The sequence below is a fragment of the Acanthochromis polyacanthus genome, chromosome 11 (genome assembly GCF_021347895.1).
Source record: "Acanthochromis polyacanthus isolate Apoly-LR-REF ecotype Palm Island chromosome 11, KAUST_Apoly_ChrSc, whole genome shotgun sequence".
Classification (NCBI taxonomy): Eukaryota; Metazoa; Chordata; class Actinopteri; family Pomacentridae; genus Acanthochromis; species Acanthochromis polyacanthus.
Window position 1 is genome coordinate 36024858 of NC_067123.1, and position 22128 is coordinate 36046985.

General features: G+C 40.2%; 2 protein-coding genes across 2 annotated transcripts; one reads left to right on the plus strand and one right to left on the minus strand.

The window, feature by feature from the left end:
* Positions 1-3610: 3610 nt before the first annotated feature.
* LOC110954975 (transcriptional repressor scratch 1-like) lies at positions 3611-14706 on the minus strand. Its single transcript, XM_022199753.2, has 2 exons — positions 13576-14706; positions 3611-7517 (listed from the first exon to the last, which is right to left on the minus strand). Exons 1-2 carry the CDS (start codon positions 13697-13699, stop codon positions 6742-6744), a joined length of 900 nt encoding a protein of 299 aa, XP_022055445.2. The 5' UTR covers positions 13700-14706; the 3' UTR covers positions 3611-6741.
* Positions 14707-16749: 2043 nt separating this feature from the next.
* LOC127536109 (uncharacterized) lies at positions 16750-21857 on the plus strand. The gene is made up of 10 exons (XM_051955587.1): positions 16750-17979; positions 18162-18296; positions 18733-18905; positions 19155-19291; positions 19991-20084; positions 20296-20625; positions 20743-20914; positions 21167-21306; positions 21533-21594; positions 21665-21857. Exons 1-10 carry the CDS (start codon positions 17886-17888, stop codon positions 21855-21857), a joined length of 1530 nt encoding a protein of 509 aa, XP_051811547.1. The 5' UTR covers positions 16750-17885.
* Positions 21858-22128: the final 271 nt, after the last annotated feature.

Here is a 22128-nt window from a genome sequence, read left to right on the forward strand (position 1 = left end):
TTAACAAAGTAAACTGAGATGGTGAACAATGTAGAAAAGTCTCTGGGAGCTTGAGATAATTGACTGCATGTAAGAGAACTTTAAAAACAGCTTTATATATATTGTAGATATGGTTAGCATTAGCTCAAAGTACCCTTATCTATAATTGTAGCCTTATAGAGCGACTATTGACTCTTGTTTTTGACCACAACATAGAGTTTATGTCCACTGGTTGATACTAAGTCTTTTGAAATATTCAAACAGCAGAAAAAAAAAACCCTGCTGCAACACCACATGTTAAAAAAAAGCACTCACTCTGCAGTCACATGCAGTGTTCAAACTAAAATATCACTCTTGCTTCAGTCTGAAAATTCTGACTCTTAGCCAGATATTACCCACTGTTTCACTGCTTTTAAAAATCTTGATTAATCTCAATAGAACCCTTTAAGGATGATACAGTGATTATAGCTGGAGTATTATTAGCGTTTCTGTCAGTAATAACAACACTGTCTGCTCCAAACTGGACCCAGAGAGACTTCTGATCAGCCATTTTGGATAGTTTAACTAATTTATCAAGCAAACAGCCAAACCTGATCTCATTTACCTTCATCAGATGTGATCATTTGCAGGTTCGTCTTTTCACTTTGGGTCCTGAAAATGTCCTTTTGGCATTTTAGAATAAATCGTTTATTATTAAATGACAAAATACATGCATTAACACTGGATCTCTGACTTCACAGTTCAGAGCTTAAAGCTGTGTGAGGAACAGATGACTCAAGAAGGGAAGTTTTCTGTCTGTTTCTGTTCATTTGAAGGGTTTCATACTGGATCGCTGCAAACTGTGACTGCTTTTGTTGTTGTTGTTTTTTGTATTTATGTTTGTTTTTGAAGCCTCGTAGGTACAGAAATCGTCATTCCAGCCATTTTTAAGAAGGAGAAGGTTCAGTTTAATGGACAGTTAGCACATTTTCTGTTCTAACAGAAAACAAACTCAGTCACAACACCACATTTTTTAAAAAAAGGTAACCACTCTGCAATCACATGCAGAGTTCAGACTAAAATATCCCTCTTATTATTCTTCAATTTGAAAATTCTGACTCTTAGCCAGATATTATTTTGAGAAAACAAGCTGATCGACCCTGAAGAAATTACAGTAAATCAAGACAGAGTGCGCCTTTGAGCAGCTGCAGTCTCTGGTGCTTGGCTGTCCTCTCTTCTGTTTCCTTTTACACAATCCAATTAATAAAAAAAAGAAACACAATTGCACTTCAAGAAAACAAGCACACATTTAATTCAATCAAAATTTCTCTTTAATCAATTTGTGTGCACATGATGGCAGCAAGTACAGTACATTTTGTTTCTATTACATGCACGCAGGCTGCACAATACCAGCATTTTCTTTTCTTGTTGGATATGATACAAAGCTCATTTTATTGTACAGATTTTATAGAAGGGTTTTGGTTTTTGTCATTTTGCCGTGTTCATTAGTACAGATCACGGATTGCCCAATTAAAATAGAAAAGCAGCTCTTCTCAAGAGACAGTGTTAAAGTTTATTGCATTCACTTAAAAAAAACTTTAATCCTTCCAAAAATTGGCTTCTGTGTCAATATTTAAAGCCTTGTTACAATTAAACTAAATATTCTCCTGTGCATGTTCAGTTCCACATTCACACACAGTTGTCAAGGTTAAAGCCTGGCGCCACCTTCCCTGTTCATTAATGGGACCCGGTTTAAACAATTAAAATCGCACATTTGCACTCGCACACGCAAACAGAGCTTCTGACCTCTGCAGAGTCGCCACAGGGTGAAACGAGTGAGAGCGCTTTGTAAACAATAATCAGTTACAGCTTTTTATACCGCGGGCAAATCATCTTAATGAATGTTTTATAGAACCTCAATTAAGCATTTACATGGTAATGAAAGTACAGAGGCCAAAAAACTACAGTTACTACACTTTCGCTATTCATTTTTTTATCAGTTAACATATTGACACAGCGCCCATGCCAGTCCTTTACACAGCTGATGATTTGTCCGTTTGCTAATGATTAATTCATACTACTGAGCTCGCTGCATCGAAGAGCTAATAATAATCCAAGTTGCCTCACATCTCAATACGTCATGTCGCCATAAAGATCATTCTGAAGGACTCTGGGTTTTGTTCAACAGCAGCATAAATATGCTCTTTAAAGGGTCACTGCACTGCTTTTACATATAAAGCTCAGTGTACTCTAACAGTCGAGCTCATCATAAACACTTATATTTGCATAACTTTAAGCCTTAATAAAGTTTAAGTGGGGACTTATATACAGATTCACCCCTAGTGCAGTCATCATTAATGGTTAAATAAGCTGTACAGACCAGAGTTACTTTTAAACAAGGCTGTGAACATGTTTATTTTTGCTGTAGATTTAGACATTTTAACATGAGAGTCTATGGGAAGTAACTTGATTTTTATACCAGCCTCCAGTGGTCATTCAAGGAACTGCATCAGCATCATTTTTCCGCTGTGGAAGTTGCTGCTTGGTCTAGACCAAAGCAGAAATAAATTATAACTTTTTGATCCTGATTCACTTAATGTTTAGACTGGTATTTTAACATCAAACCAAAAGATACAAAAAAAGTCACAAAATGTTTAGACAACTTTAAAGACACATATTTGCTGTTGTGTGCTGGGCTAAATGCACTGAAAGAGCCCATGATACGGAAGAAATTATCGACACCACAGCCACACAGCGTTGACACAATTTAAAGGGGTCAGTTACATAAACAGCTACCAACAGTACAGTTATCATGAATGGTTAAATAAGCCATAAAGACCCAAACTGCTTTTGTACACAGCTGTAAACATGTCTATTTCTGCTGTCAAACTGGGCATTTTAACATAGGGGTCAATGGGGACTGACTCGCTTTTTGAGCAGCCTCAAGTGGTCATTCAAGGTACTGCATGAGTGTCATTTTTCATACCCAGAGGTTGCCACTTGATCTGAATTATAACTTTAAAATCCTAATTCGCTTAGCGTTTACACTTCCATTTTTAACACCAAATCAAAAGATACAAAATAAGAAAGGTATATGAAAGAAAGAAATATGATATATTGACATTGTGCCGGACTTAATGTGCTTGTTGAATTTGGGTATATATGGAGGTATTCTTACCTACTGAGAACCCATGAAGAGTTTAAGAAATTTATAAAGGAATCGAAACTGTGAAAATGTTTCTTTATTGCACACACAAGCGAAAATACCAAACAATATGGTGCTGTACCAAACTGTAATGGGCAACAAATGGGCTGCTATTGCAGGAAGGTCCAGGCATGCTGGATAACTCTGTTGTGTTTTTGGTTAGTTTACATGTCATTGATCAGTGATCCCACCCACCTGTTTAGGGGGTCTCAGTCTGCTTGTTTGGTTCAGATTGCAACGTTCACATGTGTTCAAATGAATCATGTGAATAAAGCAAATGCACAAACGCTGATTTTAATTAATTAAACCAAACCTGCCAAATGTGACATGATAGACCCTGATAGACGTGTGCATTTACCTAAAGAAGGTCTTTACCAAAAGTTCATCTGGAATCCCATCTCAAACGACTCTATGGACATGCTAGAAACAAAAATACTCAAAACGTGCTTATTTTTTCAAAGTTGTTTTTATTTAGGAAGTGAAACAAAATGCCCAGTGTTGTCTTTGTGCTTTACATTGTTTCAAACCGGCCACTGGAGGTCCCCCCCAAAAAAAACCTCTGAGGAAGAACTCAAAACAAAGCAGGAAGCTCCAGAAAAATTAATCATCATCATCATCATCGTCGTCATCGTCATTATCATCATTGTCACTCTATACAGATCTGTAGAAATAATCAGACTCCAAAGTCACATCAGTGCTTATTTACAAGACCTCTTGCCGCAAAATAGTCGAGTTTTTCATTTGCTTTATAAAAGGCGTGGTGTACAGTAGATGCTTTGTGTTAAAAATGACATGGCATATACTGAAGATGTCATTTTTAACTGGATTTTCTGGTGTTATTTAAGGACAACGCAGCCAGCGTTGTGTCAGCATCTTTGTTGTTTTGTTGTATTTGATTCGTCATGGTAGAAAAATGAGAAAGAGGTTATTTCTACATACAAGGCATTTTCTACCTGAATCTAAACTCTTTCTTTGTGCTACTATCTTTGAAAAAAAAAACAATTGTAGGATATAATTCTAAGATGTCAGGTAAGAGGAAGTGCTTTTATATAAGAATAGGTAAACTAGATTGTGGCTATAGTAGGCTACAGTAGTTCATAGTAGAATCTAAGTGTTCGGCGATGCACTCTGGTGCTGAAATATCGACCAAATGTCTTCTCTCCTTTCACAACAATCCTTTTAATTGCATTGGGAATTGCCCCATCAAACTCACAACTGCCAGAGATGATGAAAACAAAAACAACTGAAATAGTGCAGGGGGCTTTAATGAGTGGTGTTGGCTCTGGAGTCCTCACATGGAGTTTGTGAGTTAATGTCTCATGCCGAGCCCATGAGCAAAGCTGATCTTTTGATTAGATTCAGAGAAGAGAGCTCGCTAATTTAGACCAACTCATAGGAGAAAATTTTCACAAGGGCCAAGTATGGATGCGTTCAAGGACTACTGAGAGTCAAGGAAAAGACCGGAAGTCATTTTTCCCGTATTTGGCGATGAGAATATGAAACCAAAACGTTCTCATTCTGGGTTTCCGTCCATGTTTCAGCACCAGAGGTCTACAGCAGTACCTTCTACTTTCTACAATATTTTAGAATAATAATACAAGGCAGGCAGTGCATAAACCATGTACAAAAAGACCCGTCCCAACCCAACCCAGAGCCCTCCATCTAAAGGAGTTGAGCCATCTGTGTGAATCCCTGGAAGCCCCAGCAGCTCCGAATGCTCGTGCAGACGTAAACTAATGATGCCAAGACATAATTGTAACTAGGAGGCAATTGTTTTGGATGGTATTACACAGCAGAGGTTGGAAAATTGAAAAACCGACTCCGCTCATTCGAATTTGATCTTTGAATGAGTGTTAAAAAAATGTCGTGACTGGATAAAGCCTCACAGAATCACAGCAGCGTCACAATTCTTGTAAATTTAGAGCTCTGAACCCAACCCTCCGTTATTTAACACTAACTTGGTTCGCTAACTCCCTGAAATTTCCTTTCTCATAACTACATAGAATAGTGGTACTTGAAAAAAATCAAGATGTTACAAGCAGTTATGACTCACGTTTCTTCAAAAATATCATGCATTATTGCTCTATCAGATATGAATGAAATATTGCCCAAGACAGAAATTTGCTTAATTTGCCGGTTATCTAAGAGGATTTGGCAAACTATCCCAAAGACTCATAAAATTGGCATAGATTCCATTATTAGGCTATTGTTATTTTTTTTTTTGCATGCAGTAGTTTTTATAATTAAAGTGGCAGACAAAAGTAAAAAGGTATTCGGTAATTAGAAAGTGTCAAATGCTTTGGCATATTTGTAACAAAGGCAAAAAACATTACAAGAAAGTAAAGTGCAAATTAATACAAAAACCCATAAATAAATAAATACAGAAATAAGTCAGGAAATAAATAGACATATAAAAAAGATGACAAAGCTGAATACTGAGCTAAATTATCTTACAACATTTGAAAAAAGGTTTGACCTTTTGAGGAAAATCAGGACTTTTTTAACGTCTCGATCCTCAGTTGACAGTGACATAAATAAATAAATAAATAAATAAATAACGTCAGATTTGGGTTGTAGGAAAACACCGTTAAGGAATACCCTGGTGGCTCAGTGGGAGTTCTCAGCTGTCTGATCCTGAACTGGTAGCCCAGTTTGTCTTCCCAGTTCCTTCACACTCTCCACTGTTTACTGTCAAGTAAAGCACAAATGCCAGCATTACATTGAAGATAAGTAAACAAATCCTATGCCCGTGGTTTAAAGAAATTTCACCCCAAAAAAATCCTAATTTCCCACTACGCGGTGTACTTTGCTGCACCTTGTTTTCTTCACAGTTCATTGTGGTTTGTCAACAGCATACAGCATACTGTAGGTGTACAATAGTGTAAATGAAAGTATCTTGTTTACTTGCAGAGAACAAAATACTGTGTGCTTTCTTTGTTTTGATGCTTTATCTCCATGTAAGTTCAGTCCAAAGTCAGTTTCACTAAAAGCAGGACACCGGATGTGTCCTTAGATTACCAATGTTTGTTTCTAAAAAAGCATAAAATAGGAAAGTTCATTGAATCTCTTTGCAAGAAAAACTGATGTTGTGATTCATGCTTTAAACTCTGTGAAACGCCTGTCACAGAAAGACAGAGAGATGGAAGAGCAATTGTGCTTCAGTGTCGTTTCCTCGTGGGTTGGAACAGAAAACAGAATGATGAAGATAGATATGGACATAAATAGATCTAGGTATCTTCAGAAATTATGATCTAGATGTGCTGTGCTTTATTTATCTTCACAGATATTTAAAACAGCCTCAAGGGGACACATCTTATCGAAGCAGGTGACAATCTAAATCAGGCATTGAAAACTTTTCACTCGACTTCCAGATGAGGGGAGATGGCACAAAAGGAGAGAGTTCTTGATAAAAACAGACGTGTCTTTTAGACTATTTTTGTCGTATACCTCATGATCCTTGCAGAGAAAACACTCCTCCCTTGTAGGTTCTTCTTTTGGGGGCAAAGCAGAAAGAAATCAGACAACTCTGATGTAAATAAATTAAATAAACCCCAAGTTAAGGTTTAGGAATCCATCCATCATTCCCCCAGTGAGCTCAAAGGGGAGAAAGCCCCCTTGAAGCAGGCTGACTCGTAGTGTTTGTTCAGGTAGCTCTTGAGCGCAAACGTCTTGTTACACCGTTTACACTTGTAGTGCTTGAAGGCCGAGTGTGTCTGCATGTGAGCGCGCAGGTTGGACCGGTCAGCAAACGCCTTCCCGCAGTGCGCGCACCCGAACGGCTTCTCGCCCGTGTGCGAGCGCATGTGGCCCTGCAGCAGCCACGGCCGGCTGAATGCTTTGCCGCACACGTCGCACTTGTGCTTGAGGTCGTGGGTCAGCAAGTGCATGGCCATGGCGGGCATGGAGACGTAAACTTTCCCACACGTGGGGCACTTCTTGGCCATCTTGCTGTCTATGCTCCTGTGCGTCTGCTTGTGCCGGCTCAGGTTGGAGGACGTGGCGTAGGTTTTGCCGCACTCGCTGCAGGTGTGCCTCTGGGCGGCTCCTCTCGGGTTCGGCGTGGTTTTCCTCCGCGACCGTCCGTCCATGATGAAAAACGCATCTACCGCGTATCCCTCACTCACGGCCGCGTCCCCGTTGATGTACCCGCCGGCTGATGACGACACCTCGGACCGCGGGCTGTCTGGCTGGTCCGAGTCGCCGTGGATGTCACCGTGGATGCCGGAGTAGGTGTTGTCGATACTGCCATAGATGATCGACGAGTGGCTCGGGGAGGGTACTTTGGAGATGACCGACGAGTCGCTTCCCACCACGTCATCGTAAGGATTTGGGCTCAGATAATCGCTGACGTAGCCTGAGGAGACACAGGAAGAGGTTAATCAATTTGGCAGGAAGACCGATTGGAAATTAGAGACTGATTGGTTGCTACATGAGGTGCTACAAGTGTTAGTGAGATAAAAGGGAGAATACACCTCTGTGCTCTCTTTTGGAAAACCTCTCAATTACGAAGACCTAAAGCTGCGCTGGTGCTTTTCCTCTTCACAGTGTTTCTATTTCAACCTCCTATGAAGCCCTGATAAAGCTGTATTTTTGTACTCACACTACACAAGACAGGACTTATTATGTTGTATCTGTATAACAGGGTTCTGATCTCTCAATATTTCTAGCTTTAATGTTCTTTGAAGGTCTGCAGTATTAGGCTTGTGCTTGAGATGAAAACAGGATGTGCCAGAAGTTGTAATAGTGTATCATATTTACAGCAAATTAAAAATTGCCCATGTATATTTTGTTGTGAAAGTAGAAGAAATAAGAACTAAAGTGACAAAAATAAAGTCTAACTAACTAACAAACTGAGCCATGAAAGAGAAACTGATTGGTTTTAAAATCTGGGAGGCGAGGGCATATGAGTGCTGCAAACTTGTGCACAAGATATGGATCTAATATCTTGTGAGCACAGCTTCCTATCACCCTCAGTACCCTGCAGGCTTTGTAGTATCCACTGCTACTGGGAAAATTAAACAGATTTCATATGATTGTAAAAAAAACACTGGCCACAAATCTAACTCATTCACCAAAAGTTCATTCATTATTAACAGAGCTGCTTCGCATCTTGTCTCCAGATAACATTACTGATTGCAGCTTTTCGTCTCCGGTTTCTAAATATTACTTCCGCCACCAAAGGATTGCATTAACAACATGTGCATTCCCATTGTTTAACCATGCGAGACCAAAGGAGACCACCTTCAGACTGTTTTTGGAGGTGATACAAAGTGGAGTAAAGAGTTGTCGTATTTATAGGGGTAGTAAAATGCTTTTATGTCTTCGCCAGTGAGGACGGCATACTTTCCCCTCAGTGGGAAGTCTGTATTTTTCACGGGAGGGTTCAGTGAGCACACTTGCTCTTCATCAGCTGCTCCTTTCCTGACAGGTCTACAGTTGCACACAGTCACACCTCGGAGCTGTCAAAGCCTCAAATGTAATACACACAACGTCTCTATTACAGCAGCTGGGGAGGGGGCTCTTGTGCATTGCTCAACGGGCACCCTGACACCGACAGTCTCCCTCTTCAGCTAAACACATTTGTCTGAGACTTCCTCACAAATTCCTCAGCAGCCCGCATATTTTTGCACAGCTCCTGACAAATCTGATAAATAATTTGTTGGCGTGTTGTGATGTCAGCTGTTTCATTATTTCTATTATTGGCTTCTGTGCTCAACAGACTAAACCGGAGCAGACACAAGCAGAGACTGGTAGCTAATAACCCGCAGCCACAACTCCTGCGGATCTATGCCGATCAATAGCTCTCCATTTCAATTAGCACTCTGTGAGCATTAAGACACAGACAGCAGAGGAGATACTATTGCTGGTAATATAATTTCATGACGCAGTTCTGAGAAAAGCTCGGACGTTGGTCGATAATATGATGGGAGTAAGAGACGGGAGGTAGAGGTAGGAAGGAAGAGCGTTCGCAGAAAGAAAGAAAGAAAGAAAAAGAAAGAAAGAAAGAAGTGATGTTATGTTTTGTGTGGCGATGGTGGTTAGGTTAGGGGCTTTCATGCTAATTTAAGGTTTTGAATTTAATTAAGTCAGAGTAATAGAGAAAGAAAACAGAGGGAAGAGCAAGAGAAAGAGAAAAAAGTGATGCAGAGTGGAAAGAAAGAAAATCATGAATGATAAGTATTCAATCGTTGCACTCTGGAACATAGTACTGTGTTTGTGTGGGCATGTCATGTTTTATAGAGCATTTGTAAAGCTTAGAAACATGATCTAATTGTTCATTTTAAACCACATATGTCGACTGAGAACAGCTTCGGTCTTGGAGATGTTGTGGAGATAAATAATCAATCACACCGACAGTTTCCAGTGCAGATACAGTCCTGAACTAGCTCCACAGGCGTTACCTACCACCTACATCTGCTTCCATCATTGCTCCATCCACTTGCTTTACCTCAGGTTGAAGTTCCAAAGTGTTAACACACACAATTACGGTAGTGTATCAGCAAATGTAACATTTATGAGTATAACTATCTTAACCCTCCTGTTGTCCTCATTTACGGGCACCTAAAAATATTGTTTCTTTGTCTGAAAAAAAATAAAAAAAATTCTGCAAAAAAAATCTCCAAATTTCTGAAAATTTACAAAACCTTCAGGAAGAAAATTCCAATAATTTCTTTTTTAAAAATCCCTTAAAAGTCTTAATTTAAAAAAATTCCCCCAAATTTGGCAAGAAAATTGCTGTAAATATTCTCAAAAAATGAGTAAAAATCTTCAAAAAGAAATCCTAAAAATATCTAAAATTATTCCACATGAATCAGTAAAACTTCTGATGTTTTCTTTAAGAATATTCACATAAAAATCAACCGAAATCCAGCGAAATTCGCTGGATTTTGGTTGATTTTTATGTGAATATTCTTAAAGAAACATTTTTAACATTTCTTTTTTTGCACCAAAAATTGTTCAAAGATTTCCCAAAAATGCTGAAAATGTGGACATCAGAAGTTTCACTGACATTTTTTTTCCCCCCAGACATTTTCAAACTTTAAAATGGATCAATTTTGACCTGCAGGACGACATAAGGGTTCAACAGCACACACATATATAAGATTTGTATGAAACAGCCAACATATACTTAAGATTTTGTTGACATTTATCCTAAGGGTTGCACTAAAAGGAGACGTCTTTGTTTGCAAAACTGACATTTTGACCTGAGGGTGAACTAGAATGGAAAGCCCACATAGCATCCAAAATGTGGAGGGTGTTCAGCAGATTTCGGCTCCATGCGCCACATAGATTGGAATATTTGTCGACCACTAGTGGGAATTTGCCCTGATGGTGGTATAGGAAGCACTATGGTCCTCTGTGTGTGTTGGATTGGAGTGTAGACAGTAAGTCTGGGCAAAAATAACTGTATTCTCTTCCAGTATTCAGTGTGTGTCATGTATTTGTTTACCCTGCTGTGAAGGTACTAACTGCCAGGCTGAGTTGTGCATATGTGACTGACAGGCAGCGAGCAAAGAAATAAAAACAAGCTCAATCCTCGGTTTTAAGATGCAGAATTTCAAGGTGCAAACAAAATGTGAGGTGTTGTTTTTTTTTTCATCTCCTCACAGAAGCTATTCCTATGATGCCTGCCAATTAAACATGACCACTCCTTGTTGTCCTCCTTTTACAGAAAGGTGCCGCGACTGTTGCTTTGCATCTCCGCATCAGAGCACCGTCTCCGTTTGTTTGTCTCTTTGTCTCCGTCTCTGTCTCGCTGTGTCAAGTCCGTATTCATTTCAAAGTACTTTAGCGGCATTAGAGCTGATAGCTGTTCTAAATGCTTATTAAAGATTAAATACTCTGCCAAGCCAGAGCCGTCCCTCTGTTGTGTGTCTTTGAAATGCAGTGAACTAAAAAAAGGGAGAGAAAAACAGACAGAAAGAGAAAGCGAGAGAGAGAGAGAGAGAGAGAGAGAAAAAGCTGCAAGCTACAATTTAATTTTTGATCCAAACCAGCAGTAACTGACGCACACTTGTGTGCTTTGGACACTTGTAGGTCACTGACTGCTTCCTGTGTGTGTGTGTGTGTGTGTGTGTGTGTGTGTGTGTGTGTGTGTGTGTGTGTGTGTGTGTGTGTGTGTGTGTGTGTGTGTGTGTAATGCTGTGCACTCAGCTGTGCAAGCTGCCTGGGAAATGTGCCGAGTTGACAGAAACACAGCAACGTGTGTGTGTTCGTGTGTGTTTGTGTGTGTTTGTGTGCAACAAGCTGCTTCAAACTCTTGTTATATTTATAATAAGGGATAGCTTCCTCAGCCTTTACACGCTCGCCACAATGATTCTGCTGCTGCCGCTGCATGTTTCTTTGTTCAGATGTGTCGTCAGAGCGCCTCGGATCTCTTTATCTTACATTTGACCTTGGTACAATGAGAAATCCGCCAGGCTGCACTAACACAGTTACATGCTTGATCCTCTCCAAGTTCTCTTTAAAGCTGCATTCATTGTTTTTTCATCCACTAGAGGGCAGAAGCTAGCAAACAGACGTACAACCCAGATGATTTATTACCTTATTAAAATGTCAGTGTGAAATTTCATGTTTTCTGAACCCAATTAATTTGTTTTCCGTTAACTCCGGAAACAAATCGGGCAATTTTTAGGCCAAACTTTGTTTGTTTTACATGTGTAGTTGACACTGACTCCAACATAAACCAAAACAACAAGCCAGAAGAGGCTAAAAGGGATCATAACAGCATTTATTCATTTTATCTGTTATCTTTTTTTATATTTTAACCCTCCTGTTGTCTTCATTTACGGGCATCAAAAAATATTGTTTCTTTGTCTGAAAAAAATCCCCAAATTCAGCAAAAAATTTCTCCAAATTTCTGAAAATTTGCCAAGCCTTCAGGAAGAAAATTCCAATAATTCCTTAAAAGTTTCATTTTAAAAAAAATCCCCCAAATTTGGCAAGAAAATTATTGTAAATATTTTCCAAAAATGAGTAAAAATTTTCCAAAAAATCCTAAAATTATCTAATATGATTACACATATATGTGTGACATATGTAATATTCTCTTTAAGAACATTCACAAAAAAATCAACCAAAATACAGCTAATTTTGCTGGATTTTTAAGTGAATGTTCTTAAGAAACCTTTTCTTTTTTCCACCAAAAATGTTAAAAATGTGGACATCAGAAGTTTCACTGTAAAAACATATATTTTTCCCTCATTTTCAAACTTTTAAAACGGGTCAATTTAACCCACAGGATGACATGAGGGTTAATGCAGCCTTTAAAAAAAGCACTTTTTAGAACACTAAGCAGTCTTTTAAGAGCTTCATCTTCTGTTCAGGCATGCTAGGTAAGTATTTTATCAATACTTTCCTCTTTTTCCACACATTTCAACTGCATATTTGACCCAAATAATCTTCACTGACGCTGTATTGTATTTTGCCTGTCTGTCTGGGATTATGCAGTGCGTGGGAACCATTAGCAGTCAATGTAGCTGGGCAAATATTGTCGAAGTCTTGGAAAGACACACGCACACAGGTGCTTGGAGAGAAACTGATTTGAATAATATAATTGGCAACAGAATAACAGAGAATCCCAGCGTGTCTGTGCAGATGACATAATGTATTAACATAATCATTTAGCGTGGTTTTCTCTAAAAGATCTCAGCTCTGTGGCTCCCTGTTGCTCCTCGACAGCCTTCTTAATATACTGAGGGGGAAAATTTTCTTTTTTCTGTTTAACTTGTGAGTGTCAGCAACTATCTGGAGCTGAATATGTGTGTTTATGGCTGCACAAATGGAACAGTGTCGTATCACATTGGCATCTTAAAAGGAAATGTGAAATGTTACAGGTAGATTGAAAGACTAATACAGCTGTATTTGCTGCTGTTTAGGTGTTGTCCATGCTGACACAGCAACAACCCACATCATCTGCATGGGAAGCCGGAAATTTCACGTTTAAATCGGGCTTGAGTCATCAATAATTCACTCGGGTGAAGTGCCTCTGAGAAAGACCCCTCCGTTCCGCCCTGACATCTGACCTGGCCGGGGAAAGGGTCAAATTGCATCAGCATTTATCTCATTATGTTACTAAAAACGTGTCTCATTCACTACCCGGAGCATCTCAGCGGAGGTTTCTTCACCTCCTGCCACCTCTCTTCATCCTTTCCTCCACATAATAGTGTTTCACGGAGACGGAATAGAATTTCTATGCTTGAAATTGGTGTATTTTGGGGTTCTTGGCCTGAGTTTGACCCCTTGAATCCCTTCATCTCTCTGAAACAGTCATGACTAATGCTTTCAAATCTGAGGGTAGCAAAGAATTTCTCTGGGTGATGGATTGCAGACATTGTGCATGAGTGTGTGTGTGTGTGTGTGTGTGTGTGTGTGTGTGTGTGTGTGTGTGTGTGTGTAGGAGGGTGACTAACCTTTGTCATGATGATGGAATCGCAGACTGAGCTCTTCTCTTCGGCTGTGACCATAAGAGCTCTCCAGCTCAGCAGCCGAGAAATCGTCCAGTTTCACTTTCTTCACTAAGAAGGACCGGGGCATGATGGAGCTGTTTCTTCTCTCTAACTCACTTTAAAACTCACTCAATCTACTTTTTTTTCTGGTATTTACTCCCTCGTTTCAGCCACTAAAGGTTCTTCCTTCCATCAAACAGCCTCGAAAGTGGAGACATGGCTTCTTCTTCTTTTTTTTTCTTTTTTTGTCAAAGATTAAACAAACCACCTCGAGTGCTTCTCTATTTTTAGCATGCCGGGTATTATTGATGTTCGCTAAATGAAGGTTTGGCTGAGAAATGGTCCGTTTTCATTCCGTTAAGTCGCCAGAGGAAGACCTGTGGAGTTTGTAGAGGGTCAAAAATAAAAAATATAAATCAGCTCCTGCGTGGCTATTCCGTTTTAAATCGTCCTTTTGTCCTTTTTGTTCGCTTTTTATCCCAAAACAGACATGGTGTTGAGCAGCACGCGGACAGCTCCCCCCTTGTGCTGGGCTCGCGCGTTCAGCACCGGACAGCTCCGTCTCACAGCGCGAGCCTCCCGTTACCGTTCAGCTCCGGTGGAAGAAGAAAAGGGAGGAAGGAAAAAACGGTTTCACGGTTGCAAAATCGAGCGACACACTCCGGTGGAAATCCCAAAGCAGGTGAGTGGACAAAACTGCGATGTTTTTTGGGTCAAAAAAGACACAGAAAGAAGTGGGAAAATGGGAGGTTTAAAGAGTCCACGAGACGCCTCGCAAGACTTGAGCTTCACAGATATCACAAACTCGAAATGTCCTCAGAAAATATTGCTCAGAAAATGTTCCTAAAAACTGCATTTTGGAAGACCGGAACGGCTCACCGCAACCGCCACCGTCATCTTCATCGTCTCCTCTCCAACTCTCGGCTTCACTCTCTCCTCCTCTTCCTCCTCTCTCGTGCGGAGTTGCGGCTCTCTGTGATGCACGAGATCAGCTGTTGCGGCTTTATAGTGCGCGAGAGAGAGGGGGGAGGAGGGAGGAAGGAGGGGGAGAGAAAGAGGGGAGAGAGAGAGAGAGAGCTTAATTTTATTCATCAGAAGAAGAAGAAAAAAAAAGAGCATCTTGTCTTGTGGGACCAGCAGCGGCGCGCACTGATGGCCGGGGAGGGTTTTAATTAGGGAGGTTTAAGTGCTCGCTCACGCTGATTTTTATGGCAGTGGAATTAAAAGGCAGGCTTAGTGGGCTGGATTTGCTCCCTGAAATGGGGATCAGAGACTGTTTGTGGATCCCTGTAGAAATGGATGCAAGTTGGCATACTATAGCGACAAAACATACATAAGTACAGAGAAAAATACCACAGAAAAAAAAGTAACCAGTGCTGCTTCTTGAGCTGATGGTTAATTTCATTATAGGATTTCCTAATCTTCATCCAAGCAGAGATAATGTTCTTCCTGTCGTCCACACATTCAATTTTTGCTATTTTTGGCATTTAAAATATACATAAAATGAAGCAGTCCAAACCCAAATTTGCATAAAGACATTAATTTCAACCAAGGTCAGGTTATAACTCTTGATAGAAAATGTTTTTAGGATGTAGTATATTGGTTACATGCAAATTTTAATGTAGTCGCCAGTGAGATTGAGATTAAAAATAATGCTGATAATATTATTTCTGCAGTCGACACATTCTTTACACTTAGATTTTTAGTGTGAAATGAATCAGTGAAATCTTAAAATTTGCACAAAGAAATTTAATTGCAATTAATCGCAATGCATTGGGTCAGGCTGGTAGTCAAGAAATCTCGATGAAGGATGTTTTTCGAAGCTTTAAGACAAAGCATATGCTACTGGCTCAATGCAAACTACACTTTATAATAGTCATAGACATTATGTTTTAGTCATGACATGTTTAAATGTAACCATGAAGAGATAATATGCTTCCTCTGCACACTCATTACACTGACGTTTTTGGTATGTGATGTAAAATCCACTTAATATTATACCATCAAAACTAAAATTTTCCATATTTTTTTAAAAAGAAAACTGAGTATGCAGTGAGTCAGTTTAGTCATATCAAGAACTCTCAAAAAAGAAGCTTTGACATGTAGTATATAGACTAAATCCAAATTAGAGCACTGTTACCAACATGACTAATACTGAAAATGATTTCAAAAGCACAACATGTCTAAATGTAGTCATCCTTTATTAAATCCATAATATATCCACAAGATATATGTGTGATCAAATGCAGCCGATACAAGACACAAGACATGTGAGATATGGCAAACTGAAGAGTGAAAACAAAATAACCATGTGGCTTTTTCTGTTTCACTCTTTCAGATCTAATGAAAAACAAGCTTAAAAGATTGATAGATAATGATAAAACATAAAATGTAATTAAATTTCTGCTAGGTCTCCACACCCTGTGAATATGCAGGTGCAGAAGTAACTGTTGCTCTGTAGAAAAACACTCATATGCCCACCTGAATTGCAGCCTTTCTCGGGCCTGAGAACCATCAAACCAACAGCTGAAATCCAACTTCTTGTGGCACTGAGCACAGGTCAATGCTTTTACACTGCAGTCGACCAATCAAGTTCGCTTTATGCAAATCAGGGCTCCTCCCGGGCCAATCCCCTCCCCTGTGAATAAATCCATACTCAACATTAGCCAATGGGTTTAGTTAATGTGACTGAGGTGAAGGTGCTTTTACTGAATGGTGCCTCACAGAGTCAGAGAGGCAGAGAGAGACAGTGTCAGACCTCTGTGGGCCTTTGATGTGCACCATGTTCATTTATGCGTGTGTCAAAGGGAAGGGGACGTGATGCAGAGTGATGAAGCACAGTTTTTGGCGTTTACGCACTCACACAGAGTTCTGCCTCCAGCTAGTAGACAGTGACAGACACACACTTATGCACGGCCCTACCCCCATTCATACACATCCAGGCAGGCAGGATGGATGATGGTGCGTGATGTAATCCAGTGACGTGTACGTTTATGTAAGTTGTGTTCAGTGAGGTCCTTGGAGTTAACCTATTTTTATAATTCATTGATAAATACTGGAGAGAGAAAGGGAGAGTATGTACACTGCAAATGTGGCAGTGTTATTTTTTAGTGTTGGTGTAAATTAACAGGGGTTACTATTACTTTTACTCAGAATTGATTTAAATTAACACCCCCTAGAGTCCGTTCCTGATAGTGTAAGAGTGGATATCCGTTGTTATGAGAATCACTCTGAATTTACACTCTGGCTCGTTCAATTGGCCACACCCACCACTTGAACCTCTCGTCCTTGGCGGTGCAGCGGAACACAGTCACACCGTATGAGGCACTCAGACTGCGTCATCGAACTTTTTTCATCCAAATTTCTTCTTTCTACGGTAAGTTACGTTTCAGTTGGTAAAATTGTTTCTTTTGGATTGATATAGCCTTACCAATGAGTCTGGAGCGAATGGCATTTGTAGGAAAATATCTTGAAAGGTTCGTTTTTGTGTTTTTTAGCTAGCTAACGTTAGCTTAGCTCGCTAGCCCTGGCCAACACTGCTCGACCAGGGTTTAGCTAATATTAGTTCCTCAAATTATTAAAAGTGTCAATAAAGGAAAGGCTTTATGAGTAATGGTAATATTTTGAAAAGGTTGTACACTATACAAGTAAGTTATAGTATGATAACATTACACATGTGCAAGGCACATTGTAGCCACATTTCCTTCGCGCCTGCTCGGCACAGTACGTCTTCTCGCCTGAGGTTCCAAGCGAGATGAAGCGGCGACAGCAACGTAGCTTTCTGCTGTAGTCACGGCTTTTTATTGTAAGAGAACGAATATGGAGAGCAGAAAACTTTCACACAAGTGACTTTAAGGGTCTTTCAGTCGCCGTGCTATATTACGGCTCCACTCACGATGCGGTTATATGGAAATACAACTAAACTGAGATGAGCTGAGTCAGCTAAAGGAGCGTCGAGCCGGACCGCGCCGAGTAGGCACTTCGGAAAAGTGGCTTGTGTTTGGTAGTGTTGGGTTAAATGTGTGGTGATGTACAGTGTTTCCTGTTAACGTTAATTAACGAGACAGGGGCGTTTGAGTCTCTCATGGAGACAAAATGTTTTGTTATTTCTTTCAGCATTTCACCTTCCCTCATCTCTGTCATTGTCATGTACAGCTAAATGTTAAATTTGTGCGGTAGTTGCAGTAATTAGCCCTCCCCCCACCTCCAAATGTGTGTAAAAGTAAAAAATTAGGAATAATAATAAGTTATGCCATTCTTGTCTTTGAAGCGACATGCTGGTCCCTGTAGAATATAAAGGAGTCAGCAAATGGGTCAGGGTACCACAGGCAGAGGACGAGTACAATTACTCCCAGTTTTTGCAAGCAGGTAGGCTAATTTGACTGTCATGTTTATTTGTGCATGTAGGGTTTTCCTATGTTTTTCCTAGAGACTACAGATGAAAATTAGCTTTCCTGCTAACGCCGGTGTATTTATAGTTCATCAGCTTTGTTCATTGATGTATGTTGGCCCTCCCAAATTTTGCTTACCTACAGTATCTTCTGTTTTAGTGCTGGCAAAATTCAATTTGCCAGGTTCTGCTTCCTTGAGCCTGAAGGATTCCTCAAACGTTGAAGTGGATTCGGACATATTTGATGAACTCTTGAAATCATCTGGGGTGTCTTTCAAGGCCGAAGACTGTGATGGTGAGGGATTGCAGGCTTATATTTTTAATTTTTAAGAATTTGACTCTGTTTTCTACAACAGCAAATTTTTATACTTGATTCTGATTGGCAACAACCGGGCAGTTTCAGTATTAATGGGCACATCCTATTTGATCCAATACATGAGAGCAACGCATGTAGGTACTTTCTTTCCCTTGCCCGGTGAACTAAATTTCTCAGAATTGATGAATTGATGCTTTGTTTTATAATATTGTATATTGCTATGAGTGTAGTCTATAACATAAGCATTGTAGAAAAGCAACTGACCATTTGAGGATGGGGGTTACGGCTCAATTCACAATGCTTGGGGTATTTTCTTGCCACCCCCATAGCCCTAGGCGTGGTAAATTGAGCTGTAACTCGTTTCCTCTCGTGGTCAATTGTGTCATTTACACTGCAAGGCTGTGTGTTTTCTTAGGTAGCACTGCTGAGGAGGAGTTCTCCGAGGGCTCGTCTGTATCAGACTGGTCACCATCACCTGCATCCCAAGGGTCATCATCAGGTTCTGACTCAACGCTGATACTGGATTCTACCAAAGCTCGGAAAAGACAGCTGATTGAAGGACCACTGGATAGCAACGTTGCAAGAGATGTAAGTTAACCACCTGATATTGACCCTGATGTCAATTAGACCGATGACAAACCTTACATTAAAATTTCACATTAAGTATATTAGTACTGCAGCTTCAGTAGGTGTCAGACTGAAGACCCAGAGCTCTGGTATGTTAGCTAATTCTCATTTATCATGCGCGCCTTGACCAACTGTTACATCAGCCCGGGTTGCACAGGCTGACATACCTACTGTACCTGCAGTATGAATGTCATGCAATTGTCGTTTCAGAATGTCAGAGTCGCTCTGTATTCAAAGCCTGGTGGAAACGAAATATTCAAAGAGTACGAGAAAACAAGCACCATCAGTGATGTTACAAGAAGAAAGATGGTAAACATTCTCGTGGCAGATATGGTGGAGAGCCATGGGTAAGCAATAACAGGTTGTGGTTGTTTTGTTTTTTTTTACCTCCAAAAGTCGCTACCAATTATGTCGTCACCCACACCCATGTGCACATCAAGGTTAATGTAATTAAATATTTTCATTAGTTTTTATTTTTATTTAGTTATTCAGTTTGCTTTTTTTTAATTTTAGTTCAGGTTTAGTTTGTTCAACAGGTGATGAAACAGCTATAGTTTTTATTTTGAGGAATTGAATAGTTTTTATTTAGTTTTCATTTGGTTTTAATCTTAGTTTAAGTTTTTCGGAGAAAGCCTCGGTGAGACCTCTAAAGATGAACTTCCACATTTGTGGGATTTCTCCCTTTTAGTTGCATCCCATAATGTTCCCATCAGTCCTCCACCCTTTCCATTCACTGTTATCTACCTATGGGTCGTACTCCAAGTCATTCCATATTGAGCTATGGCCTTTTCTCCCTGCAACTTTAGCATCTAAGAAAACCACAACTAAGCTGATGTTATCTGACATTCACTTTAGTTTTAGTTAGTTTTGTATTGTTCATTGCAGTTTTTATTTAGTTCTTATTTTTGGAAAAAATGTCATTTTTATTTCAGTTTACTAAATTATTTTTTCACTGATAGTTTTTGTTTTAGTTAACTGTAATATCCATGGTGCACATAAATGAAATTTGCAGTTTTTGGAGGAATGACACATCTATCCCTTTTCAGGAGGGTTCCTCCAATGAATGTGCGGATCCTCTACGCACTAGGGATTATAACACTGTTCCCTAAATTGAAGGACCCAGATTCCAAGAATGGCTATGTGAGTATAAACAGTAATGCATCCCCATACATTCTATGTTGTAAACTGTTCTTGTCTGTATATAACATCTATTGCAAGTCTACCTGTCCTGAGTGAGGGGTCCCTCCTCTGTTGCTCACCCTGAGGTTTCTCCAGTTTTTTCCCTGTTAAAGTGCTTTCCTGGAGTTTTTCCTTAGTTGATGTGACTCCATGTATTTTTCTTTATCAACAGGAACATTTCTATGATCACCAGAGTGGTTCTGGCTACCTAGCATGGAGGCTGAAAACTGTTCAGCGGAACTCTGCTCAGGACAGCAAGAAATCCAGGACCACTTTCCAAGAGGGCCCCAAGAGTCCACGCAGTATCCGTTCAGATGAGAAGCAGTTGACTGGTGATGAATGCAGGGAAGCCATATCGGCGATGAAACACTCAAGTGATACGACCCTTGTCAAAAATAAGATGAAGGCAACATTCCAGCACAGGCAAAAGGTGGTTCAAGACCTGGTTACTGCCTCTACTGTCCTGGATCTCTTTCCTAGATTCTTGGATACACCTGGCTTGGTAAAACATGAAATAAATTGCTGATGACTTTGTGGTGGCTTGTTTTGCTGGACTGTTTATTGACACCCGTAGCCCCATTACAATGGTGTTCTCATCCACAAACATTTTCTGTTTAAGATCGACCAAGACTTCACAATGATCTTCGGTGAGGAGGTGTCTGGTAAATTCCTTTCCAAGTGGCCAACATTTTTCAAACCGAGGGTCATCGCAGATTGCTGCAAGAATCTAACTCCGAGTCCGCGTGTGGATGAGCTACTTGTGTCTGCACAACAGGAGTCTGATGATGGTGGCAAGTGTGGACACAGTAGATTGCACATGCAATGTGCTACTTTGTAGTGTACACTAAATGTGTACACTACAAAGGAGCACATTGTTATGTTCTTTCATGTTTTTGGCCCCTTTACTACAAATCACATACTGCACATTACTGCTAACCATTTTCAATCCTTGGTGTAATTTAAGAATTCCTTACTATAACTGATGCTGTAATGCTTATAAGGAAATAAAATACATTTTTAAAGTGTCAATTCTAATTCTGCAGTGTGGCATTCTGAAGAGTGGGACTCTGAGACGGCCGCCATCCTTCTGCTCCTTCACCTCTTGCCTCCAACAGTTAAAGGCAAGAAGACCAGCAAGATGAGTGCATCGGATGCTGCTGGACGCCTGATCAAGTTCATGAAGGTATTTCTTAGGACTGTACATCAATGATGCATGTTTTCATGTCAGCTGATGTAAGGTTTCAAGAGCCAAGATGGTGGGGTAATGGGGGGGTGATGCAGTTAAATTGTTTTTAAAAATCATTCTTGCCACAAAAAAAATTAATGTTGTGTACATTCTTAGATCCGTCCATGAATTCATTAGTTGTGTACATCCATTCTATCAAATATTAACCCCACCCCCTCCACAGGTGGGGTCAAGCATGGAGACCTTCCTTAAGGAAACTGGCCCCCAAACAGCCCTTTCTTCTCGGTGTTGGGGAAAGACGCAAAAGCATCCAGGATTTCTACATCATCCTGGACCAGAAGGCCATTCCCTGCAGGATGCAGACCCCAGTTGCTGCCTTTGATGAGCTCTTCAAGGCACATTATGTTTTTGCTGTGTCGTATGATGATGCGCTGTCCAGCTTCTTCATCTTCATCCAGACCACCGTGTATGGCATCGACGTCGGCAAAGTGAAAGAGAGTCCTCGGGTAAAAGAAATCAGCGCGAGGCTTCTTCACTGTGAAGTCTGAAGACTGATTTTGACCACAAATGTACACATGTTACATTTGCAAGGTACACCACACCAATTGTTCAATGTTATTTAGACATTTGAAGTTTGAACATGGATTGTATCCCGGAAGGTCTATGCGCTTGAACTGTGGAGAGCCTGGTTGTTCATTTGTTTTTTGTACATATTCTGGTTACCAACGTCACCTATCTAGAGCACATAAGGACTGTCTTGATCCAAATCCTGTTAGCAGCAGTTTTGAATTTGAGCCTGTGCTGGGCCTTCCACACCAG

What these genes read in the sequence shown, in the direction of transcription:
- LOC110954975 (XM_022199753.2), bottom strand. Translation starts at nt 13,699, where the DNA reads ATGCCCCGGTCCTTCTTAGTGAAGAAAGTGAAACTGGACGATTTCTCG. An exon ending in ATTCCATCATCATGACAAAG is followed by an intron (nt 7,518 to 13,575) that starts GTTAGTCACCCT and finishes GTGTCTCCTCAG; the next exon opens with GCTACGTCAGCGATTATCTG.
- LOC127536109 (XM_051955587.1), top strand. Translation starts at nt 17,886, where the DNA reads ATGCTGGTCCCTGTAGAATATAAAGGAGTCAGCAAATGGGTCAGGGTA. An exon ending in TCTTGGATACACCTGGCTTG is followed by an intron (nt 20,626 to 20,742) that starts GTAAAACATGAA and finishes TTTCTGTTTAAG; the next exon opens with ATCGACCAAGACTTCACAAT. An exon ending in GCCTGATCAAGTTCATGAAG is followed by an intron (nt 21,307 to 21,532) that starts GTATTTCTTAGG and finishes CCCCCTCCACAG; the next exon opens with GTGGGGTCAAGCATGGAGAC.